A 27186-nucleotide genomic window follows, 5' to 3' on the forward strand; every position below is an offset into this window, starting at 1 on the left:
ATGAGGCAAATAAATCTAGAGCGAAACACACTGGCACGTCTTAGAAAAAGAAAAGGCTGTCATGGGCTCCTGGTCATTCTAACTGATGAAGCTGCCCTTGTGCTGCCAACCGAATACCGTACATGTGTCCGCGCCGGGCCGCCGGAGACAGTTTACATTTCCGACTGCCGACTTGACTCCTCACGCATGTCAAAGCCCCCCCCGACTGAGGTAGAGACACAGATATCAAACCTCCTCCCACCTTATCCTGCTCTTTCCAGCTCTTTGACAGTTGAGCTCGACGCGCGGGCTGCTACTCCGTGGCACGTACTCACCTGTCACGAACCCAAACCACCGTCAGGTGAAAAGAAATCTATTTTAGATGGTGTTTGATCTAGATATTTCGGACCCTTTTTTGGAACCGCCAGTACCTCTTTCTCTAAATACCAGTTTTACAGAGATTTTCACTGACGCGAACCCTCCTACAAACACCACGTCAATTTATCTTCCTCCCCCCTCCACGACTACCAACCAAACACAGGCTTTCTCTCCCAGACTGCCTTGCGAGTCACCGCAGGGGAGGGAGGTTGAGAAGGGCGTGAAGGGGGAAAAATGACAGAGGTGGAGGAAATCGACCTCATTCCCAGCGGTCCCTGTGGCGCCGGTTTCTCCCGTACCCCACACCCAACAGACCTTCCGCCCGGCAGCCTTCGCGGCGCGAACCGCTGCTGAGTCTCTGATTGGACGGGGCAGAGAACAGATTGCGATTGGTTCGCCTGACTTCTTTAGTCCCGACAGAGTTTGCATTAGTGCGTTGAGTTTGGATGATTTGGCGGTATCTGATAAGTTATGTTTTTAAAATATTCTTTTTTCGTTACACTGTAATGTCTGAAGCGCGGAATGAACCGTGTCTCCGCTGTGGTCATCACACCCCAACCGTCTCTTTCGGGCAGGTTAGTGATACGAAGGCTCCACCTGGTGCTCTGGTACTTTTGTGTTAATTCGGAGTACAGTAATCACCTTTTCACTTTTTTAAAAAACATTCTAATGTGATTTCCCCATGTGTTTCTGGATGATAAGGATAGGGAAATGTTTGTAGTCTGAAGAGCCGATACAAAGTGCTAATTATTTAAGCAGTTTGGACACTTGCCTCAACTGAACATTTCGAGTCGGAAGACAGGTCGACTTTTATCGAACAAATTCTTCAGTAAGTTCACAAACTCTGTATTTCTGACATTCCCATTTTATCGTCAACTGTCCCCTAGCTAAAACAACATCTTATCTTCTATGTTTCTAATTGCTGAAGGAGTATTTAAAAGGGGGAGAACTCTTTCTTGAACGTCGAGCAAATGCTTCATTTTTTAAATTACTGGCGGAAGTGTTTGGGAGAGTAGCCTTTCCGGAAATTCAGAATTTTGGAAATTGGAAGTCATAGAGATATACAGCACTGAAACAGACCTTTCGGTCCAACTCGTCCATGCCGACCAGATATCCCAACGCAATTTAGTCCCACCTGCCAGCACCTGGCCCATATCCCTACAAGCCTTCCTATTAATGTCCCCATCCAAATGACTTTTAAATGTTGCAATTATACCAGCCTCCACCTCTTTCTCTGGCAGCTCATTCCATACATGTACCACCTTCTGTGTGAAAACGTTGCCCCTTAGGTCTCTCATATCTTTCCCCTCTCACCCTAAACCTACGCCCTCTAGTTCTAGACTCCCTGACCCCAGAGAAGAGACGTGGAATATTTATCCTATCCATGCCCTTCATGATTTTATAAACATCTACAAGGTCATCCCTCAGCCTTCGACGTGACAAGGAAAACAGCCCCAGCCTTTTCAGCCTCTCCCTATAGCTCAAATCCTGGCAACATCCCTGTAAATCTTTTCTGAACCATTTCGTTTCACAACATCCTTGCGATAGGAAGATGAGAATTGCATGCAATATTCCAACAGTGTCCTAACCAATGTCCTGCACAGCTGCAACATGACTCTCAACTCCTGTACTCAATACTCTGACCTGTAGAGGAAAGCGTACCAAGTGCCGCCTTCACTATCCTATCTAGCTGCGACTCCACTTTCAAGGAGCTATGAACCTGCACTCCAAGGTCTCTTTGCTATGCAACGCTCCCTAGGACTTTAGCATTAAGTGTATAAGTCCTGCTAAGATTTGCTTTTCCAAATGCAGCACTTCACATTTATCTAAATTATCTGCCACTTCTCAGCCCATTGGTTCCTCTGATCAAGATCCCATTGTAATCTGAGGTAACCTTCTTCGCTGTCCACTGCACCTTCAGTTTTGATGTTATCTGCAAACTTACTATACCCTTTATGCTCACATCCCAATCATTTTATATAAATGATGAAAAGTAGTGGACCCAGCACCGACCCTTGTGGCACTCCACTTGTCAAAGGCTTCCAGTCTAAGAAACAACCCTCCACCACTACCCTCTGTCTTCTACCTTTGAGCCAGTTCTATATCCAAATGGCTAATTCTCCCCGTATCCCATGAGATCTAACCTTGCTAACCAGTCTTCCATGAGGAACCTTGTGAAACACTTTACTGAAGTCAATATAGATCACATCTACCACTTTGCCCTCATCAATCTTATTTGTTATTCTTCCAAAAACTCAATCAAGTTTGTGAGACATGATTTACAATGGTTGAGTTTTAAAATTTATAAAATACGTCACTCCTATGTGATCGTTGATTAACGTGGAAATTAAGAGTGCAGGGATTGGACAATCATATGAAGACCATTTTGGAATACCTCTTAGCTGTATGTTCTATCTTGTATTTATTTTGAATTGTTAAATTGCAAAACTCAATGTGAGATGTAAAATGAATTTACTATAACACCATCCCTACTCACGAATGTCCAATTCCAAATTGCTGCCTTTCAGTGATTTTTTTTTTGAAATGTGAACATTGGAATTCTTAAAGACAACTTGAAGGAACTTTTTGATAAGATTGACTCTGTAACAAACTTTGTTATGAAAAGCCTTAATGCAACTTTCAGTGTTATGGTGAAACAAGTAGGGGATATAGATAGGTATGCTTTACTTTTTTTTTAAACTGCTCTCTTTTGGTGCTATTCCTTTTTTTTTTGTGACACCTACTCTCCAATGTTCCTCCTGTGCTCTGCACTGAAAGGGTTCCTGCTCTTTCTCTGTGCATTTCCCTGGTACTTCTGTCCGTCTGTTCAAAACTCCGATGTCCTTTTGTTTTGTGCTTCTGCTAAGGATACACAAGCTGTCCTGCAAAAAAAAATTTAGGCTTTTGTAGAAAAGTGTGCATTCTTAAAAATATTAAACTACTTGATTTGATAATTCACTTGAAAATGCCTTCAGTCAATATGCTGCTCCTGTAGAGACCCTACCAATGCATGTTGTACTAAATGAAATCCATGTCCAATCTGACCATCAATGACCGTATTCAGGCATTTTTAACTTGTGATTTTTATTTCCCTCTACCATTTGTTTTCAGTCAGCAAAGTCAATCTCTCCTTTTCCCACTCAAGTTGTTTGCATTATCTCAGAACAATTATCTATACAATCTTCGATGGACATACCACCTTCACTAGGAATAATTGGGCCTTTTCTGAATGGTAGACAGTGACTAGTGGGATACTGCAGGGAGTGGTACTATTACCTCAAATATTCATAATGTCAATGATTTCCACTCTGCAGTCACTTCCTCCTTGACTTATTATTCAGATATATGCAGTCAGTCACAAGATATTTCTTTGTTTTCAATTCTGTGCTCCCTTGTGTTAAACCACTCAACCCTTGCCTCTTGGAAATTCAATGTTTTTTATATTTGCCGTTAAGACTGACTTGTTCCTCTCCATCATTGTGGCCTTCCTTCAGTTATCAAACTGTTCTGGCCAATACACTATTAGGCAGATGATGAGATTGATCTCCAGCCCTCACTTTGAGTCCAAAAGTGTGGTAGTGAAAAAGCAAAGCAAGGCAGGCAGCATGCGAGGAGCAGGACAGTCAGCATTTTGTACATGATCCCTTCAATCAGGAATGATAATGATCTCATTATCATCTTCCCCACAGATATTCCACAATTTAGAATCAGGGGAAAGGATCTGATAGTGCATGTATTGGCATCTACCCCTTGAACTATCAGATCCTTTCCCCTGATTCTAAATTGTGGAATATCTGTGGGGACAAGATACATTCACATCTTTTTTTTTTAAAAAGTCCTTCAATGTACAATAGTAAGAGTATGTAATTCCATCAGCACCTTCGTGGCCTGAGTGGTGTACTATCATTCAATTGGAAAAAAAAGATGAGATTGACAAAGCTTGTTTTTGGTAAAGCCATGAATTTTGTGCTTTTATGTCTTGTCAGAGGTTTGCAAGTAACTATTTAGCCAGTCAACCCCATACAATGTTAAGATGCAACTACTATCTGATTCAGCACAATAATGAATGAGCTACTCATGACCTAACTTAAATTTTCACCAACTAATACAATATTTAAAGTCTGGTTGAAGATTTGTAGCTCGGGTGTCCGTTGTTGTGGTTCTGTTCGCCGAGCTGGAAGTTTTTGCTGCAAACGTTTCGTTCCCTGGCTAGGGAACATCATCAGTGCTATTGGAGCCTCCTGTGAAGCGCTACTTTGATGTTTCTTCCGGTATTTATAGTGGTTTGTTCTTGCCGCTTCCGGGTGTCAGTTTCAGCTGTAGTAGTTTGTATGTGGGGTCCAGGTCGATGTGTCTGTTGATGGATCTTCTTGCCGTTTCCGGGTGTCAGTTTCAGCTGTAGTGGTTTGTATATGAGGTCCAGGTCTATGTGTCTGTTAATGGAGTTTGTGGATGAATGCCATGCCTCTAGGAATTCCCTGGCTGTTCTCTGTCTGGCTTGTCCTATGATGGTAGTGTTTTCCCAGTCAAATTCATGTTCCTGGTTGTCTGAGTGTATGGCTACTAGGGATAGCTGGTCGTGTCGTTTTGTGGCTAGCTGATGTTCATGGATGCAGATTGTTAGCTGTCTTCCTATTTGTCCTGTATAGTGTATATATATTCACCAAAAACGGATACCCACGCAACTTTATCACCAGTTGCCTAAGAGATAGACCATGGAACGAGGACATGCCACAATCAAAAGGACTAGCCACACTATCATACGTCAGGAGCGTCTCAGAACTGACAGCCAGACTACTGCGACCCTTAGGACTCATAACAGCACACAAGCCAACTTCCACACTCGGACAACAACTCACTAGAACAAAGGACCCAATAGCCAGCACGAGCCAAACTAACGTAGTTTACAAAATACCATGCAGGAACTGCACAAAACACTATATAGGACAAACAGGAAGACAGCTAACAATCCGCATCCATGAACATCAGCTAGCCACAAAACGACACGACCAGCTATCCCTAGTAGCCATACACTCAGACAACCAGGAACATGAATTTGACTGGGAAAACACTACCATCATAGGACAAGCCAGACAGAGAACAGCCAGGGAATTCCTAGAGGCATGGCATTCATCCACAAACTCCATTAACAGACACATAGACCTGGACCCCATATACAAACCACTACAGCTGAAACTGACACCCGAAAACGGCAAGAAGATCCATCAATAGACACATCAACCTGGACCCCACATACAAACTACTACAGCTGAAACTGACACCCGGAAGCGGCAAGAACAAACCACTATAAATACCGGAAGAAACATCAAAGCAGCGCTTCACAGGAGGCTCCAATAGCACTGATGATGTTCCCTAGCCAGGGAACGAAACGTTTGCAGCAAAAACTTCCAGCTCGGCGAACAGAACCACAATAATACAATATTTTCATACTGTTCATTCTCATTATACTCATCAGAACCATCCATATCATGAGTGAGTTCAAATGATCTATTCCTAGTTTTAAGACAAAGCTTTGAGTCCCTGAAAATACCAATTAATCAATCCTGTCCATATCTTGGGTTCATTCACTTCCAGCTGTCATCACTCTCTGCTTTTAACTGCAACATTTTTGTCTTGAGCAACAAATCCAACACAACTCAGAACACCTCAATGAACTCCCTCTTTTTACAAGTATCTAAGATGTGTCTCAATCATTGAGAATCAGTAGTGGAATCCTCCATTCTCTGTATCAGTGCAGAATTTCCAATTTTGTAGCACAAAGTAGTTGGAAATTACTACTTTCCCACAATATTTGGTCAGCAGTCAACTGCTCTAAAAGAACACTTTTACCACTAAACTGAACCCCTATCAAAATCAAAAGTCTCTATACATGTGAAATTTTCTGCACCATCTAAATTTTGGATAAAAGCATGGACTTGAGAATTTCTAGATTAAATGTTACTTATGGATTGCAAAGATCTCTTAATATTGCTTTGGGGAAGGATTGTGGAAATATCTTTGGGATGACTAAGTTCACTGTGGACACAGGAGATGTATTAATCAAGTTTCCTGTATTTTGTGTGACTAATGGTGCATGCTTGCTTTACTATCGACCCCAATTGGCTTGAAGCAGTGCTGCTTGTATCTGGTTCAGTTGGGGGAAACTTGCAAAGAGCAAGCTGCCCAGCTGATATTTCATTTCTGAAAAGAAAACTATTTTGTTGAATTTGCAGTGAAAGCTACTGTTTTTCTTTCAAAGGCCTCAGATACTAGTGTGTTGACTGACAACAGCACCAACCAGAACATACCATGCTTTGATGTTTGTTAGATTTTTCAAATTGGAAGATGTATTGACAGCTTGGTTTGTTTTTCTTTTGCACAACAAACTTCAGCTTTTTTTTTAGCAAATATCACATCACATGGTGAATTGATTTTTGTTTCATAACTCAAAGCTTTGGATTTCAAAATTGCTGCCTTTGCACTTAATTTCTATAAGATTACAATTCTACTAAATCTGATCTGGTTCCCTTGGTTGCCTTTTGAGTTTCTTTAAGAGATTTTGTTAGCTTTCAGGAGACTAAATTGCTCCCCACCCACTCCACTTTTTTTTTTACTGAGAACACAATAATGGAAGCAAAAGTTTTCAAAATAGGGCACAATTCAAATAACTAAAAATGTACGATCAGTGAACAGTCCTCACTTTCGCCTAAGCAGTGAAGCTTAACAGACGAAGTTCTAAGATGCACTCTGGAAGAAGCAGAAGAATACTTTAGGCCATTCTAACAGACTTTAAATTTCAGTTTGTATTTGTAATGATCCTTTTAGCTCTTGAAAGATCTTGAGCTCACTTGGATACCTTATTAATCATTTTAACATCTCCCCAGACTAGCAGCCACTTGCTGTCTGCAGCGCAATCCACAGAAAGTCAAACTGACCATACTTTCTCTCAGTATGCCAAGATAATAATGGAGACAGATTGTTTCATTCGATGCAATTGCCTTGATTTAATCTTAGCTGTTAAGTGTTGGCTAAAAATCGTATTCTGTCTAAAACCCATAAAACAAAAGAATTGTTTTCTTTCCTTTTCATTCTTTGCCAAACTCTCCTGTTTTCAGTGACTTCACTCCAGCAGTACCTGAAGTGTTCAGCCTTCACAAAGAAAATAGAAGGTGCCTATCTGTATGTCATCTAACTGAAAGTCCATTGTACCTGAGGCCAGCAAGCTGGAACTGTTGTATGGTAATCTATCTCGAACCTGAGGATAATAAGGACAGTTATAGTACCCAAATGCTTGAGATCAAATGTGGCAACCTTACCCTGCCAATCTGTGCTATTGTTTGCCGAGGATATTCAGAAGTAAACCACAATATCCTGAACATAAGAACTCCGATTTCATTTTTTTAAAATGAGAACTGATGCATGCACCAGTTGAACATGTCTAATTAACAACTGTCATCATATCAATTCGTTTTCAGTATCCGTTCACTGCTGACGAATATCAGGCAATCCAGAATGCTTTGCAAAGGCGTTTGGGACCGGAATACATCAGTCAACGTCCAGCAGGCGGGGGGCAAAAGGTAAATAAGACACTTGTTTCTGACATCATCTGATCCTGAAGGAAACCCTTTGTGTAATTTTTGCTTTTACATAAAGTATTTGTTTTTCTCTAACAGATCTTGAGAAGTCATATTTCATTTGTGTGAACAAATGAGTCATGATCAATCAGTAATGTCATAGTCCTCAAGATGTACAGCATGGAAACAGACCCTTCAGCCAACCCGTGCATGCTGACCAGATATCTCAACCCAATCTAGTCCCACCTGCCCAGCACCTGGCCCATATCCCTCCAAATCTTTCTTATTCATAGACCCATCCAAATGCCTCTTAAATGTTGCAATTGTACCAGCCTCCACTTCATCCTCTGGCAGCTCATTCCATAATGTACCATCGTCTGCATGAAAAAGTTGCCCCTTGGGTCTCTTTTTTTTATATCTTTCTCCTCTCACCCTAAACCTATGCCCTCTAGTTCTGGAGTCCCTGACCCCAGGGAAAAGTCTTTGTCTATTTATCCTATCCATGCCCCTCAATTTTGTCACCCCTCAGCCACCTCCGCCCCAGCCTGTTCAGCCTCTCCCTAGAGGTAAAATCCTCCAACCCTGGCAACATCCTTGTAAATCTTTTCTGAACCCTTTCAAGTTTCACAACTCCTTTCTGATAGGAAGGAGGCGAGAATTGCACGCAATATTCCAACACTGGTCTAACCAATGTCCTGTACAGCCGCAACATGACCTCCCAACTCCTGTACTCAATACTCCGACCAATAAAGGAAAGCACACCAAACAACGCCTTCACTATCCTATCTACCTGGGACTCCACTTTCAAGGAGCTATGAACCTGCACTCCAAGGTCTCTTTGTTCAGCAACACTCCCTAGGACCTTACCATTAAGTGTATGAGTCCTGCTGAGATTTGCTTTCCCAAAATGCAGCACCTCCCATTTATCTGAATTAAACTCCATCTACCATTTCTCGGCCCATTGGCACATCTGGTCCAGATCCTGTTGTAGTCTGAGGTTACCCTCTTCGCTGTCCATTGCACCTCCAATTTTGGTGTCATCTGCAAACTTACTAACTGTACCTCGTATGCTCGCATGCAAATCATTTATGTAACTGACAAAAAGTAGAGGGCGCAGCACTGATTCTTGTGGGACTCCACTGGTCACAGGGCTCCAGTCTGAAAAACAACCCTCCAACACCACCTCCTGTCTTCTATCTTTGAGCCAGTTCTGTATCCAAATGGCTAGTTCTTCCTGTATTCCATGAGATCTAACTTTGCTAAACAGTCTCCCCTGGGGAATCTTGTCGAACACCTTATTGAAGCCCATATAGATCGGACTACGGATCTAGATATGCTATTTTATCTGATATTTTGACAGAGCTGTAGTTCAAACAGTAAATTTTTTTAAAAGATTAAAAATAATTTAGATACAAACTTTTAAACCTACAAAATAGAAATAACAATTTAGCCCCTTGAGCCTGTTTCACTGTTCAATTTCATCATGGCTGATCTGTCTGTGTTGACAGTACTAAAACTGGCCACTAGATGCTGATTCATAGAATCGCAACAGTGTGGAAACAGGCCCTTTGGCCTCAACAAGTCCACACCAACCATTCGAAGAATATCCCACTCAAACCTATTCCCCTATACTATTACTCTACACTTACCCCTGACTAATGCACCTAACTTGCACATCCCTGAACATTATGGGCAATTTAGCATGGCTAATTCACCTACCCTGCGCATCTTTGGATTGTGGGAGGAAAGCAGAGCACCCAGAGGAAACCCACGCAGACTGGGAGAATGCGTAAAATCCACACACAGTCACCCGAGGGTGCAATCGAACCCAGGTGCCTGGCGCTCTGACGCAGCAGTGCTAACCACTGAGCCACCGTGCTACCCAAAATCCATGTTTTCTATCCAATTTCTATTTGTGATTTGTTAGAAGAATATTTCTCAACTTCAAAAATAAACTCCCTCATCTTGAAAATCACCCAACATCAGGTTATAGTCCAACAGGTTTAATTGGAAGCACTAGCTTTCAGAGCACTGCTCCTTCATTTGGTGGTTGTGGAGTGCATGATTGTAAGACACAGAATTTATAGCCAAAGTTTACAGTGTGATGTAACTGAAATTATACGTTGAAAAATACCTTTAATTGTTTAAGTCTCTCATCTGTTAGAATGACCATTAGTTTCACTTCTTTCAAGTGTAAATCATAACATTTTTTAAAAGTTACATTCTCAGGTTAACTTTATCTGGGTTGACACCAATTGTTAATGTGTTGAGGGTGTTGGCCCCCTGAGTGCTGTTGCCTGTGCCATAATGTTTAGATAGATTCTAATCTTTAAAGTGAGTTAACAGAACCATGCATAGATTCATGCAGTTTTTCAGCAAAGTACAATATAACTGCAAGTGATTTACATGTGAAAAGTGAAACTAACCTGGTCATTCTAATAGGTAAGAGACTTAACAAACAATGAAGGTATTTTTTCGTGTATAATTTCAGCTACATCACACTGTAAACTTTTGCTATAAATTCTGTGTCTTACAATTGTGTACTCCACAACCACCTGATGGAGCTAGTGCTTCCAATTAAACCTGTTGAACTATAACCTGGTGTTGTGATTTTTAACTTTGTACACTCCAATCTAACACTGACATCTCCAAATCATGTCCCTTACCTTGTTTATCCTTTCCCTATGTATTTACCCTATCACCCCTCTCTGGACTTCATATGGGAAGCAATGCTTCTTCCTCCTTCCTCATGCCTATTTATATTCTTGTGTTAGAGAAAACTACTAAACTTCTGCCCTACTATTTGTACATTGTCCACCTTCATGTCCCTCACTTAGTTTCGGGATTTGAGTCCTCCTCTTTGCCTTCACTTTTATCATGGTGCAGCCTTTTCTTTCCCATCACCTTTTTTGTGCTGACTGTAGTGGCACACTCGACAATAATGTTGTTACCATAGTCTGATTCTCTGTTCTTCCCAAATATCCTTTTAAGTTCTAATTCCTTGTTGCTATTGTACAGCCTTTTAATGCATTCTTCTTTTACCAGTGTGGATCATGTTGATACTTTTTTTTATTTAAACATGTGATCTGTACATTTAGATTTTAAAATTGTTTACTGCACTATTCTTCCATGTCTGTCTAGTGATTTTTGCAAATTATACATATATAATTTAATAAAATATCTTTAACTTTCTACCCTCATCACTCCACTCCTCAATTCTTAAATTGCATATTCGTACGTCTTCAATCCACTTGTGTGCCTTTATTTTCTGATTTCCACTTGTCATTTCCATAATTTCTATTAGTCTTACCCTTTGTTTTAGGTTTGCTTTTGGATTTTACACCAATTATGTCCAGCTTCTGAATCTTAACACTATCATCTGACCTATGCTATCTTTCTATAAATTGAGACAATGAAAGCAAAAGGAAGTTGAATTTAACCTTTCACAGGTCTCCGATTAGGTCTCAATTGAAGTGTCTGAAGCCAAAAAAAGCAGAGCTTTTCTTGTTTTTTTTTTCAGACGATATATTGTTTTCGGAAGCTTTTTTTTTGTTCTCTCAAACTAACTTATTAGGTGAAGTGGTCATACAATATCTTCTCAATTTATATTGACCATGGCACAATCTAGACATTGACAAGGTAAATTAGAATTCATCAATATCCTCAATCAGCACTCTCCATTAAATCTAAAGTCACAAAAACACATGGAAAGCATTGAATTTTAGACAATACTTAACTTTTGACAATTTATGCCAATTCCTTCTTTACAATAAGACCATAAGACACAAAAGCAGACCATTCAATCATGGCTGATAAGTTTCTCAACCTTATTTTTCTGCTTTCTCCCTGTAACCCTTGATACTCAAGAACTGATCTATCTCAAAACTGGCCTCCACGGCCTGCTGTGGCAATGAAGTCCATAGATTCATCACTGACTCTAGTTGAAGAAGTTTCTCCTTATTGCCATTCGACTAAAGTGACTAAATATCAATAGGCTTTCAATCAAGTCATCTGTTTTGTCCTTGCTGCTGCCGGAACTGAACTCTTCCATACAAGTGGAAAGTACTTTGTAGTTTCTGACTTGTGTGTTGTCGATGGCGAATAAGCTTCATGGAGTTGTGCTTCCAAATTCCTGTTATGAGCAGTTCTTTGTAACCACAGTATTTGTATATCACATCCACTTAAGGTTCTGAAGCAATAGTAATTCCACACCGTTGTTGGTAGTACTGTTGAATGTCACAAGGAATTTTTTTTTTGAGATGGTCATTACTTTGCTTTTGTGTAGTGTGAATGGTAATTGCCATACCTTAGCCAAAGCCTGAAAATTGAACATTACTGAACACCCTCTGTAATGGTGAGCAGACATCTCCACTTTGCCCTCTTGACAGAGGCAAGGTCATTGATGAAATCAGATGTTTGAGCTGAAGACTATCCCAAGGAACTCTCTCAGTAATACCTTATAAGTGAGACAATTGGGCTCAACAACAACAATGCTTGCTTTTTCCCTCCCCATTTCCAATGACTCCAGTTTGGCTAAGACATCCCAATATCACTGTTAAATGCTGCTTTGATGTCAAACACAGTCTTGCCTCTCCCTGGAATTCTACTTTCTTTTGACAATGTTGAAACAAGACTAAGAGCCAGGTGGCCTTAGTGGAACCTAAAGTGAGCATTGGCATGCTAACCTGGTTGAAATTTTCCATCATTGTGCAAACAGAGCAGTCTGAGGTACAACGGATTTACGATTGTCAAAACTCTGCATTTCATTTCTATTATAATATCACATTACCTACTTTGGTCACACATTGAGCAGCTCTGTTTGTAAATGACGTCTGCCTCTTTATATGCTGTTCAAAGAACCTTTTTACCTTTTTTTTGTCTAATTAACTTAATCTGTGCTGGTTGTTAATTTCGTTAGGTCTGCTACATTGAAGGTCACAGGATTGTCAACCTCGCTAATGAAGTCTTTGGTTATAATGGATGGTCCCATTCTATCACACAACAAAATGTTGGTGAGTTTTAATTGTTATAAAAAATGCTGTTATATATGGAGGATTAATTTCATGGATTGTCAAGTCATTGCCATATTGAATTCTATTTTTATCTTGATCCCAATGGTATTAATGGTTGGGTTATCAAATTAGAGCTAAACCTAATTTTAGGTTTATGAAAGTTGACAGATTTGAATTTCACCAGAGAAACACTACATAAAATTCAGTGAATAATTAACCATGACACAACTACAGACATCGAATGATTCTAGCTATTGAGTGGGTGTAACTGGAATAGTTCTAATTGTTATATGCAATACTCTGGACTTTAAAGTCACCCGTTGTTATGCTGTAGCACTCTTGCCCTCTGAGTCAGAAGGTTGTGGGTCCAAGTCCTATAGCAGAACCTGAACACTAACTCAGACTGACAATTACAGTTCTGCGGGTGTCATTCACTGTCAGAGGTCCAATTGCCATGCATCCAAAACTGCAGTGGGATGGGGGGGGAGAAGAGCATTTGGGATAGTGACTGGAGAAGTGGTGGATTGAGTTGTTGCACTACAGCCTTAAGTACAGAACATCTGTAGTTTAATGAGTTTGACTTCAAAGTTTGATCAGTTAATGGATTTCTAAAGGAGCCACACAATGTTTCACACTCCAAGTGTGATTAAGATTTTAGTATGGATTGTCTTAAATAGAAATCTCATCAATTCGATAATGGCATCTTTTGCACCCACACTTTCAAAAAGAAAAGCTGTGTCTTGTTCAAACAAGTAGCTGATTACCTACACTTTTTCTATTGTACTGGTTTGCAATATGGAAATTGTTCTTACTGTACAAGAGTGAACTAAAGTGCTTTTGAGATATCCAGTGATTGCAAAAGTTGCCACAGCAAGTCTTTTTCTTTAAAATAAATTTCTACGTTTCAGATTTTGTGGATCTCATTAATGGAAAATTTTATGTCGGTGTTAGTGCATTTATTAAGGTCCAACTCAAGGTATGGAGTTTCCTTTTTGATTATAAAAGTTAAAACCTTTCCTCTCTGTGATGGATGCAACCTACAGTTATTTTGTTTTTGAAAATCAGGATGGATCTTTCCATGAAGATGTTGGCTATGGAGTGAGTGAGGGACTGAAATCCAAGGCACTCTCACTGGAGAAAGCCAGAAAGGAAGCAGTCACTGATGGATTAAAGCGATCTCTGAAGTATTTGAGCGCTTGCTCTTTGTCATTTCACAACTATTAAAGTTCTAGCATTTAACCTATTAAGTTATATTTTATTTCAAATAGAGTCAATATTTGTCTCTGAAAGAAGTTTTTTTTAAGTTGTCTAAGTTTCATGAGTTCAAGGTATTTTGTCCTTCTTTTGATTTTTCTTTTCCCTCAGTCCTTTCAACACTTTTTTTTTGGTGGACCCCAGTAAGCTATACATGTGGTGGAAGAGAGGTTTGATTTATTTTTTTTTGTTCCCTCGTGCCAAACTTGTAGTTCCATGGCATAGAGGCTTGCATGTCTAATTTAATTCTGGAAAAAAACTAGCAATTTTTTTTCATTATTTGTTCTTGAGATGTCGGCATACCAACAGTGCTGTTAGGAAATGAGTTGCTAGTTTTTGACCCAGTGACAATAGATGAGTAGCAATATAGACCAAATTGAGTGTTTAGCCTCAAGGGGAACTTGCAGGTAGTGACATTCGTGTAGCTGTTGATCCTATTCCTTCTAGCTGATATGTTTGTTCAGCACAAATGGCACAATATTCACTGTTTTGCTTTTCAGATCCTTTGGCAATGTCTTGGGTAATTGTATTCTGGATAAAGAGTATCTGCAACTAGTCAATAAGCTACCCAGACAGGTAAGGATTTAAGCCTTTGCTTAATCGTGTGGTTCTGTGGTGCAGTTCCTACCATAATGATGGGTGTGTTGGATGTTACTATTGCCTGCTTAGTTTTTTTTTTGCCTTCATGTTTATCACTCTCTCTCTCTCTCTCCTCTTTTAAGTCTGTTAACTTGTAATCTTGAACTGTAGTTCATAGAAGTAAGGACGACTGATTTCCTCCCTAAAGAGCATTAGTGAAGCAGATAGATATTTTCTGATAATAGTTTAGTTTAATGGCACTAGTTCTCATCATATATTTAACTGAATTTAAATTCTACCAGCTCCTATGGGATATGAAGACCGGTCAGAGAGCCTTGGCTTGAACCTAGATTGCAAGATCAGCTTTTCCATTATTTGCCATACTCTGAAACACATTAGCCTTGCATAGGGGTAAAAATATTGTTTTTGTTCTTTATCCCATATCTTTAATTTTAGCAGTAAATCAAAAGCTCATAGTAGAAACATTTACAATAGTCTACGTTTGACAGCTTTGAGACGTTAGGAGCCTGAATCTATCCATTGTGAACTCTGCCTACTGCCATTATCTGTAACCTATAAATAACTTGCAACATTGCAGAGTGACTCATAGGCTCTCTTTAGCTGTCCAAGGTCTTGTGTCAAGACGAATTTACAAGTTGCATGATTTGTTCCATTTAACGTTGGAGACTATTCTTCACTATCAAAATGTTAAACCTCTACTTATTGTTACAATGTGCAGCTATTATTTCATCAAATTTAAATTTTACAATACACCCCTTTTTCATCAAGATGGTATTTTGGTTTCTTGCTCCACCCTTTTATTTCAACTTTTCTATCACTAAGTTATTTGCAAGGAATAAGGCAAGACTAGAACAGCAAGTACATCAAACTTTTTTCGGTCTTGAAGACATTGTAATGCACGGTAGAGATTTCTTTACAATAATTGCCCTTAATGTAATTAACTCTTCACTGTTTAACTGTATAAGGTTGAGCAGGGTTCTATCTTTCCAAAAGCCCTGCAGTGGCAATATGAGTGCTGCATATTAATCACAACTAGATGTCAGATGGTCTTTTTTCCAAGCCCACCAATTCTTGGGCCAATATTGCGCACCTCTGAATGCAGCCTTGTCAGAAAGAAACCATCTGAGCACAGACATGACTGTAGTTTTAAGCTGAGAATGGAAAGTACATAAAAGTAAATGAAGTTATTCTTGCAGTTGGGATATATGAAGGTGAAAGGAACCTTGAAACAGTTTATTGATTCATTTACTTGTGTCTTTCATTTATGGACAAACTCTTTTTTTTTTAAAAGAAATCAGATTTTCACTTGGCTGATGCTAAAAGAAGGGACAATGAACCTTTAGTGCAGAAAGCCAGATACAGCAGCATGTTACAGGCTCAGATGCAACCTCCATCTACTCTTACTTCACATTCTCCACAAGATGTTAAAGAAGAGTTATCTGAAACGAAGGAAGTTCTGATACAAGGAAACTGCAACTTCTCACGGTTGGCATTTATCTACATTTCATGTAACAGATGAGATTGACTTGTGCTTTGGTTTGTCAAATCATTGGATTGTCTGATCACGTATTGCTGCCTGCATTGTCGTTTTATGCCATACTATATGTGTCATAAGCACGTTCCCAACTACTGATAACAGAGTACCCAATCGTTTATGTATGGGTAAGCGTTTAACATGCTGAATGCAGAAACAGCAAACTGTATAAGTTGTTTGTTTTTTTTAGCAACTATGAGGACCTAACATGATCTTTCATCATTCTTTGAAAGTTGTAAGCTTATGAAATCTGACATGTTGCGGTAACAATTGTTTATCTTGAAAGTAAATGAATTAAGGGGCACATAACAGTTGCATATCTACAATGTATGTGAAAACAAGTAAGATTGCATTAGTTGGAGCCAAGTTAATATGCACTACCTTTATCACCAATCTATTTGGAAATTCAACCAACATTTTAAAAATAGTAACTTCCAAATTGGACACCGGAAATAGAAAAAACTTACGCAGCCTATTGTGTCATATTCAGTTATCAGTGTCTATATTTCAGTTTTTTCTTAAATATATGGAAGTCTGCTAGCATGGTTGTTTTTAGACAGCTGGTTCACAATACTAGGAGCATGGATTCAATTTCCACACAAGCTGAGGTTGACCTTTTGAGAAGATAGGACAATCTTACTTGAGGCATAGTGACCCTCTTAAACTCACAAGCAGTCATGTGAGTTTTAAGATTTGTAGCTCAGGTTGAGGTTCTGGATGTAGGTTTGCTTGCTGGGCTGGAAAGTTAATTTTCCAGTTTTCAGTTAGTTTTGTCACTGTACTAGGTTACATCTTCAGTGAGCCTCTGGACAAAATATTGCTGACTTCTGCTTTCTATTTATGCTTGGGTTGATGTCATTTCCTGTTCTTTTCTCGGGGGATGGTAAATGGGGTCCAGATCTGTGTGTTTGTTGAATTCCTAGAAGCATGGCATTCTAACCAGAACTAAAAAAAAAATCAAGTGTCTCTGTTTGGCTTGTGCTAATCAAAGTGGTGTCCTTCCTTATCTGTATTTAGGATACTAGTGAGAGGGGGTCATGTTGTTTTGTGCCTGGTTTTCTGCCTGTTTGTCATAGTCATTGCATGGTATTAGTAAGTGATATTAGTTTTGCTTGTTGTCTGTATAGGATCTTTTAAGTTCATTAGCTACTGTTGTATTGTATTGGTGGGATACCATGATGTCAAGGGGGCCGAGCAGTCTGGTAGTCATTTCAGAGATGTCTTTGATGTTGGAGAGTGGCTCAGGTTTCTGGACGCATTTTTGTCTGCTTGTTTGGGTTTGTTGCTGAGACATCTGAGGACTGTGTTCATTGGGTTCCCATTCTTTTTGAATACACTATATAGGTTATTATCCTCTGTTAGTGTGTGGTGGCTCATTGAAATGGTGATATTATGCAGCTTTGTTTGTGGATGTTGAGATGCAGAGCAGAGGAAAATTACCTATATAGTGTATTCAAAAAAGAATGGGTATCCAATGAACAGAGTAAAAACAATGACTGCAGATGCTGGAAACCAGATTCTGGATCAGTGGTGCTAGAAGAGCACAGCAGTTCAGGCAGCATCCAACGAGCAGCGAAATCGACGTTTCGGGCAAAAGCCCTTCATCAGGAATAAAGGCAGTGAGCCGGAAGCATGGAGAGATAAGCTCGGTGGGGGTGGAGAGAGAGTAGCATAGAGTACAATGGGTGAGTGGGGGAGGAGATGATGGAGTGGATAGGTGGAAAAAGGAGCTAGGCAGGTCGGACAAGTCATGGGGAGAGTGCTGAGCTGGAAGTTTTGAAACTAGGGTGAGGTGGGGGAAGGGGAAATGAGGAAGCTGTTGAAGTCCACATTGATGCACAGTTTGCCGTTTTTTTTTCTCTCCATAACAAACCCAAACAAGCAGAAAAAATTCACCCAGAAACCCAAGCCACTCTCCCCTACATCAAAGACATCTCAGAAATGACTGCCAGACTGCTCAGACCCCTGAGCATCATGGTAGCAGACAAACCCACCGACACACTAAAATAGCAGCTAATGAACGTGAAAGACCCTGTACAGACACCAAGCAAAACTTGTATTATTTAGAAAATACTGTGCAAGGTCTGTAACAAACACTACATTGGACAAACACGCAGAAAACTGGCCACGAGGATCCATGAACATCAATAGCCACAAAATGACATGACGCTCTCACTAGTATCCTTACATGCGGATATGGAAGGACACCACTTCGACTAGGACAAGCCAGACAGAGACAATAATTCCTAGAAGCGTGGCATTCCAACCAGAACTCTATCAACAAACATACAGACTTGGATCCCATTTACCATTCCCTGAGAAAAAGAACAGGAAATGACATCACCAACCCAAAGAAACCCAAACATACATAAATAGAAAGCAGAAATCATCAGCAATGCTTTGTCTAGAGGCTCATTGAAGATGTTACTTAGTATGGTCACAAAACATCTGAAAATGAACCTTCCAGCTCAGCGAACAAATGTAGAGTTTCCCAGTAATCATCTGGGGCTATCGTGACAGTACCTAAAGGAAAAAAACACGATTGATATTTAGATATCAGCCTTTGTTTTCCAAGCTATATAAAATTGTTTGTCAATCCTATTATCCCTGTATGGTGACTTGCAACATGGAAATTTGACTCCACAGGGCTGATATTCCTAATGTCGGCATGCAGTTATCAGGAACCTCAAAGCAGTTCGATGGTTATCACAAAACTACAAGATGAACCAAACTACCCTGTCACAAAATCAAAGTCTACATATATCAGGCTTGTTGGACATAATCATCCCAGTTTAAATAGCAATTTAGCTTCTCTTGTAATGGGCCACTGGTTTGTCATTGGGGAGGGGAGAGAGGAGAAGCTGAAGAAAATAAATGTTGATTATCTAATTGCATAGAAGTAGAGATCACAGCACTGACCAAACAACCGTGCCACAGGAGCAGGAGTTGGATCCCACATACCAACGGAAACTTCGACAGAAGCAACTCCAACAAGAGTTCAGAGAACAGATGGCAAAAAAAAGCAAGACACAACCACAGAATACTGACAGTTCCAGAACACAAGCAAACACCCACCCAGGTACCTGACATTAAACTGTACAAAGAGTACAACCATAAAAGCTATCAAAAGTTACTTTGAGGTTTTTTTTAAACAACTCTCAAACTGTCCCATATGAAGTCAGTCAAAATTTGAATGCATTGTTTTGACAGAGCATTTAATTTTTAAAATGCTCAGTAATTATGAAGAATGATATTTCTGCATTAGTGTAATTCAATAATATGAATGTAGTAAATAACAACTTTGTACCAAAATAGTCACTTCATTGTTTTAAAGCTTCAGTATTGCTGGAAAAAGTCTGTTTAAGCTTTTCCTCTTATACGCATTAGGATGATTCACAAAAATACTAAAGTAGATGGAAAAGTAATATTTTATTATAGGAGTGGATCAGTTGACAAGTGAATATCAGTAGAGACTGCCATGGAAAATTCACCTTGTAATGAAGACTAACAATTGATTTTGATTAAATTTTAAACTAGGCAATTTTGCTCTCATCAAGGTATTACCTTAAAATGAACCAGAGAAAGACTATAACCTACGTTGTGGAGTTAAAACAGACCAGTGAATATGTATTCTGTCTGCAAAGAATAAGGTCACGTATATTAATACGTGCCATACTGAACCATTGTCAGAATTTTTAAACTCTAGATTAATTAGGAAATATTGTCCAATTGCAGAACACCTTTAATGTTGGACACTGATTTTTGTCCTTAAAGTTGGCAAGGCTGTCCTTTACTGAAAGTGTTGCTGGAAAAGCACAGCAGGTCAGGCAGCATCCAAGGAACAGGAGAATCGACGTTTTGGGCATATTCCCTTCTTCAGGAATGAGCCCTTCTTCAAGAAGGCTGTCCTTTAATCAATTTCTGGTTCACTTTTAAACAGCTTGGCAGTCAACTGCTAATCATCAATTTCCTGGTGGATTCTCTGTGGCAATGCCTCTACTGATCAAAGTCCACTTGCTAATCAATTGCCATTGTCCTTTCATATCTGAAATGCTGTGCCAGGGAGGGTAATTGAAGAGGGAAACTGTTTTTTAAAAAAAGTATTTGGATGAGCACTTGAAGTGTCATAACATTCAAGCCTGTGGGACAGGTGACCGTCGTAGCCAGGTGAACTGATTGACCAAAGGGCCGCTTCTGTACTGAATGATTCTAAGCTAATTTTATTCATGGCTTATCACTCTGGTAGCCGGATCCTTTTTTTATTCAGGAAAATTTAAAGGGTGGTATCACTTTGAAAAGCAATTTCTTTTCATGAGCCTTAAGTTGTAATGGTACTACCAAAACACAATATTTTGCCATGCATCAAAGCTCATGGGTTTTTGCTTTGCCTACATAGTGGCTTGTTAGAGCAGTTAAAAAGGATTATTAAACAAAGATTAAATACTTAAGTATAAAATCTTATTTGTATTTATTTGGAAGGGAAATCGGCTGTTTTGAGTACTATTGGCCCATTGAAAGTTGAGAGTGGAAATATTATCAATGACCATGGGAAACGGGCAGATATGCTGAATGATTTTTTTTTTGCTTCAGTATTCACAATAGGAGGATGATCAGGAACCAGGTCTAAATAAAATTAGATAAGTAAATCATCAATGAGAAAGTAATGGAACTGAAGAGTGACAAATTTGAGTTCTGGCTTTTATCACCTCTAACACATCCTTTCTCTAATTAGATGACCAAACCAATTTTGTATCCATGTTGCTACATGCTTTTATACCACAATCTCTAGCTTTCCTAATAGGACTGTTGGATGGCACTGTCTCAAATGTTTTCACATATATAATTTCCTCTTCTGCTACCATGGTCTGGTAAGCAGCACCCTCTTTTATAAAGCAGTGCATGATATTCATTTCATACTTCTCCCATGCCCTTGCTTCACTCTGCAAATTCACTTTGTTTCTAAGCGAGTTTTGAGAAGTCTTGAAGCTCAGTTTGAGGTTCTGGATGCTGTTTGCTCGCTAAGCTGGAGGTTCATTTTACAATGTTTTGCTACCATACTAGGTAACATCAGTGAGCCTCCAGCTAAGCTTTGTTTCTCTAATTAGCACTATTCTTCTTAGCCATTTTTTAAAAAACTATGCCTTTTCTCATAACTACTATTTGCTTCTACACCTCCCTTATAAATCTTTGGTGTTTCTTTATACCATTGAATATAGCTTGATGTATGCTTGACAAAATAAATAGCCCTGTACCTGATTAGTGAACATGGCTTCAGCCTCTGATTTCAGCTCCTAATTTTAGCTCAATCTTGAGCTTATGGGATTGTTCACTGTCAACTATTCTACCCCTTAAATGCTAAGTTCATTTTTTTTACTACATTTTTTTTTAGTTTTGTTCAGTTACGTCCCATGCATACAACAAAATGCCTTGTTTCCAACAAATGTCTACACTGAAAATACTTGACTGATTTCTGCATTTCAACTTAAAACGTTTGAAAATTACTCCATTTTGCTGTTCAGCATTCTCCTAATAGTGGGGGCCATAGATAAGATAAATAGACAAAATCATTTCCCTGGAGTGCGGGAGCCTAGAACTAGAGGGCATAGGCTCCGGGTGAGAGGGGAAAGATATTTTTAAAAAAAAACAAGGGGCAACTTTTTCAGAGGGTAGTGCATGTATGGAATGAGCTGCTGAGGCGGCTAGTACAATGGCAACATTTAAAAGGAATCTGGAGGGTATATGAATAAGAAGGGTTTGGAGGGAAATGGGCCAATTGCTAGTAAGTGGGACTAGGTTAGGTTGGGATATTTGGTCAGCATGGACAAGTTGGACCAAAGGGTCTGTTTCCACGCTGTACAGCTGATTTGAGGAATCACTTGTGAATTTCCACAATCTGTTGCTTTTCTCTCCTCCTGTGCTTCTTTGTAGATATCTTACAATGTTTTAACTAACTTCTGTGCTTATTGTTTTCCTCCTTGTTATGGTGACAGAGAAGTCTAAATCAACACCACAGTTGAATCACAGCACACCAGTCAGCTATGAAGGAAACTTTGCCGAAGACAAATTCCTAGTTGGTAGGAGTTTATTCATTGCTTATCATAACTCTGTTGGCCCTGTCCTTTTATTCAGGAAGATGAAAATAGTGCCATTTTGAAAAAAAAGTTATAGTTGTATCTCCAAAATAGAATATTTTACCATGTGTCAGCAGCCAGCTGGAGACCGCCTTCTGTCAGCGATCTAACATAAAAGTAGGGGTGTAAAGGAATATCTAGTGACTTTATTCCAGTTTCCCATTCACACTCCATATTTGACTCACGACTTCTTTTGGAACCTTAGGACCATGACAATCATCTCCCCAGGGTTTCATCTATTTCAGTTCAAGTGTTTCCCTGATTTTTTTTTTCTTTAACATTGATAATTTCCCCATTCCTGATTAGCCCTTAGTTACCCTAAACTCCCAGAATATAAGTTGTCTCTAATATGAAGACTGACTGAAAAATTTGTTCAGTTGTTGCCATTTCCTCATTTCCACTAAAAATCTCACTTCTCTCCCTCTAAAGGGACAATGGATTACTTTAGCTTTTTAATATACTCGAGGTCTTGTAAGGCACTTCGGTAAACCTGGTTAGTTTACACTCATTTCTTAAGGAGAGAAGCTTATTTCTATCTTTGGCCCTCAATTTTGTATCCCACCCTCAGCTTTCCTCTAAAGGAAATAAGCATAGCCTCTCTCATCTCTTTAAGAGCTGAAATGCTCCAATTCAGGCAACATCTTTCATATAGTGTAGCAACCTGACTTGTGCACTGCACTCCACTCCAACTGTGACCCATCTTTGTATTCAATATCTCGACTGATGAGAGGTAGCATATGGGATATTTATCTTTAAAATCACTTCAGATCCTTGAAGGCTTTCAGTTGGATGGACATCGAACTGGTGTGAATCTCAAAGGAAAATAGTGCATGTGCAGGGCCAGCATGTTCCTACAAAGGTATATAGTAGTCACTTCAGTGTAAATTTTTTGACAAGTAGCTGCTCTCAATCCACTTGTATCAAAATCAGTAATTCCCAGCCTGTCAGTCGTCTTGTGAGAGATGCACTCTGGGGCATTTCTGCTTGCCTCCACATTAACAATAATCCACTCCTTCCCTCATTCAACCACAGGTATGCTCTGCTCCACTGCCACTTCAAGTCCGAGAAGACTATTGACTAAAAAAAAATTTAGGTTCCAAATCCCAAAGGTTGTTTCACCCAGGTGCAGGAAATGACTTTCAATAATAAAGTCTGGAATTAAAAATTGTGATCTAATACTGACCGTATAATTTGAGTTTTGTAAAACCCCCATCAGGTTCACTCATCATCTTAAAGGAAAGCATCTGCCATCCTCGCCTTACTCCAGACCCACAATGTAGTGAGCATTTATCACCCACCTGAATTCACTAAGACAATGGTGACCACATCCCATAAATGAATTGAAGACAGAAAATGTATGTGGTGCAGGTGTGGCAATAGATGGAGCAACATTATATGCTGGTGCACAAGCCAAAACTGGCACCAGCTCAAAGATTTCAGTGGTGTGAAGAATGACTGGGGCAACTGTACATACGTAACAGTTTCTGGCACCTGACTGATCACAACATCAAGGGTTGCTTATGACATGCTATGATATTTTCTGCAGGAGTCAAAATGTTTTTCTTGGAAGAAAACTAAGCTCAGTGACTTTTAAATTTTCACTAAGCATATTAGAGGTTAGTTAGCTTGATAGTCTATTTGTGATGCAGAGTGATGCCAACATCGGTTCAAATCCCACACAGGTTGAGGTTACTGAAGGAGAGTCTTCAATCTCTCCCATCACAATGAGGCATTGGTGGCCCACAGGTCAAACCACAGATGTCTGTTTCTAATGAGTTTCATGTGCCCCACAGTCTGCCCCACATAGCAAAAGCATGTGCTTTTGTTCTGCATTTGTTTTGACATAGAGCATTTAGATTCACAGTATTCTCAATTATTAAACTTGCATTACCTAATGCTTTCCTGTGCAATAGATTTCATTTCCTAACAGTTAATAGGAGTACTTAAAGGAATAGGCCTAAGTTAGGTAATTTGTAAACAAAAAAAAATCTATTTTACACCAAAACAATAATCTTTCTAAGTAAGTGAGGTGCCAACTTTCCAGTGTACACAGCCAGAACATTTTAACCAGCCTGTTACTATTCTCATTAATACATCAGAGTTCAGTTTCAGACTTGAATTTCATAATGACCATGCTCATTATAATAGCATCTAATACTTTTTCAACAGTCACTCCTGCACAGCTGCAGCCTTAAGTTAGATCCCCAGTTTTTCTAGCTGAGTATTTTTTATTGACTAACTATTTTCTTTTCAATTTACAGCTCCTATGTCACACACCACCCCCAACACATGAACTTACAAGCAACAGGCACAGACCGCTCACAGCTACTCACCAATTTTACTTGGAAATTACCTTTTTTTTTCTTGAATAGATGATCCCCATAATTGAACTTTCCTAATCATCATTTTTGGAATTTGAGGGGCAAATCACTCACTGCCTTTGCATACTTTGAGCCCCATCTTTAGTCTGTTTACTCAAAACTTGGTCTACATTAGAGTGGTGCTGGAAAAGCACAGTTCAGGCAGGATCCGAGGAGTGTAAAATCAACAATTCGGGCAAAAGCCCTTCATCAGCCTACTCATACAGACAGAGAGCCTGAAGGGTGGAGAGATACTCAAAACTTAGTCTGACTTACCCATGTAACTGGCTTTGTTACTATTTATTACTTTGGACTCAACCAAATTTAATTTTATATTCATTGTTAGATTTCCCCAGACTACCTTTCACTGAAGTAAGTAACCCACCTCATTGTGCAGTATTAAATCTAAACTGTCTTGCTAGCCCATAATTAAAGGTGCACCAAGAAAAGTTTTTTTTTGGGTCAATGAGTCTTATAGGAACATAAGTAGATTATTTGGTCCCTTGTAACTGTGCATGTGTATGGCAGAGCAGTCACTTGATATGGTTATGGTTGAACTGATTTTGGCCTCTACTTTTCCTTAGTTCCCTGTGCCTCCAGTCAAGAATCTAAGGAGGCCTTGAAAATATTCAACAAACCAATCTTCACTCTGGGGAGAAAGTCAACATACCAACAAAGTTTAGAAAAAAAGTTTTCACCTGAATTTAGATGAGAACCCTTATTTTGAAAATCTGTTCAGCACTTTCCTATCAAGTATGTTTCAATAACATCAGTAAACTATCTCTGCACTGTTTCTAAAAAGTGTTTAAGTCAGGAGAGTAAAACTTTCTACACATTTCTCCATGTGGTTTCACAAATAGTATACAACTGTAGCAAAACTTTCCTGTTTTCAAATCCAACTTTCTTCGCAATAAACATCCCATTTCTCAGACTAAAAGTTTCCAAAATTTCCAATTAACTAACATACTGCTTTCTATTCTTCCTGCCAAATGGACAAGTTGACATTTTCCAAAATTGCACTACGTCTGCCCAATTTGATTGCATAGCCTATCCATAAACCTCTCTTCCTCCCACCTATCATGAAACATATAATTGTAGCTTATATTTTTCTTCAGTTTTATCAGCTATGATTTTATCAAATTGCTGAGTAGGTTTGAGGGACTGAATAGCCTTTATTAAATCAAATTTATGCTTATTATTATTACTATAGTTTACTTGAGGTAGTAATGAATTACTTCAAGGTTTGGGCAAGAAGAAAATAAATAGAATTAGGAAGTGAATTTTTCCTTAGACAAGATGTTTCCTTATAAACATTAATATACATTTTATCCCCTATTATGTACCTAGAAGTTAATGCAGATTTAATTCCAAAGCAGAAGTAGGTCTTTGGTATAACTTTTTTTGTTCTGAAACAGATGATCCTGAATTCTGGGATATCCCTCTGGATGGTGGTGGTATTGACAATAAATCAAATGCCCCTTACCAAGGACAAGTTCCGTCTACACCTCCTGTAGGCCAGCACCAAATGATGACACGGAGCAGAACACCACAAAGGATAAATTCTCACGAACAACCACACAATGCATACCAACTTGGCCTAAGTAAGAGTCAATTTCTATGACCTGGAGGAAGTCACTTAAGTGCTACAATTCTGCTCATCTTAAAATTTGAAACTTTCATTAACAGTTCAACATTTGTCAAGACAAAGTGCTGGGAGTACAAAGCTGCATTGTTTTTAAGTTGAGATCTAGACTTTTTGATCATCTGATGTATAAACTTTGAGCTGCACATTCGGTATTGCAATCCACAATTTTGTCCAAGTTATCTAATGATACAATTGTCTTTTTCTAAAGAAATTGGCCCAAAATTCAATTAACTTGAACTTCATATGGTTTGCTTACCATTTGAGATCTTCTGTTCCATATCTGAATAGACAGCATGCATGCCCTGAGATATTTTTATTCTGCGCAATGTATAAAATTAGAGAATTTTTTTGATTATGCAGTTTGAGTTTGCCGTAAAATTTTAACACTGTTTAGTTTCCCAATACAGGTATTCAAGTGGTTTTTGACGATTACAGCATGGTCTTGTTCCTAAAATGGAACTTCACTTATCTAAATGACTGCATTAATTTAACTGTCAGCTGTTTATCTAAACTTTTTTTTTCTTTTCTTTCCCAGTGAGGTCCAGTCCTTGCCGACTGGGACAGTTCATGAAGAAACGAAGATTGGAACCTACTTGAAAAGAACAAAACATAACAAACAACATTGTATTTCAACAGACATACCTACGTTATTGTATGGCTGGGTTTTTTAAATGTTGTGGAGAAACATCCAGAGTAAAGTGCAGGGCTTTTAAGGGAAA

At 39.1% G+C, this 27186-nt stretch overlaps 2 protein-coding genes across 6 annotated transcripts in view; one reads left to right on the forward strand and one right to left on the reverse strand.

Moving 5' to 3' along the window:
* The window catches only part of erc1b (ELKS/RAB6-interacting/CAST family member 1b), an 850092-nt gene extending 849785 nt beyond the window's left edge, over positions 1–307 (reverse strand). For all 5 annotated transcript variants that reach the window (XM_060839426.1, XM_060839431.1, XM_060839427.1 and 2 more), the window contains exon 1: positions 242–307. The gene's annotated coding sequence lies outside the window, so the exon portion shown is untranslated. The remainder of the gene's footprint in view (positions 1–241) is intronic.
* Positions 1–27186, forward strand: rad52 (RAD52 homolog, DNA repair protein). The gene is made up of 11 exons (XM_060840080.1): positions 1–210; positions 7833–7934; positions 12850–12943; positions 13852–13919; positions 14009–14127; positions 14698–14773; positions 16089–16282; positions 19229–19410; positions 22322–22405; positions 26238–26423; positions 27003–27186. Exons 1-11 carry the CDS (start codon positions 1–3, stop codon positions 27062–27064), a joined length of 1377 nt encoding a protein of 458 aa, XP_060696063.1. The 3' UTR covers positions 27065–27186.

Source organism: Hemiscyllium ocellatum, chromosome 19 (assembly GCF_020745735.1).
Source record: "Hemiscyllium ocellatum isolate sHemOce1 chromosome 19, sHemOce1.pat.X.cur, whole genome shotgun sequence".
NCBI lineage: Eukaryota > Metazoa > Chordata > Chondrichthyes > Orectolobiformes > Hemiscylliidae > Hemiscyllium > Hemiscyllium ocellatum.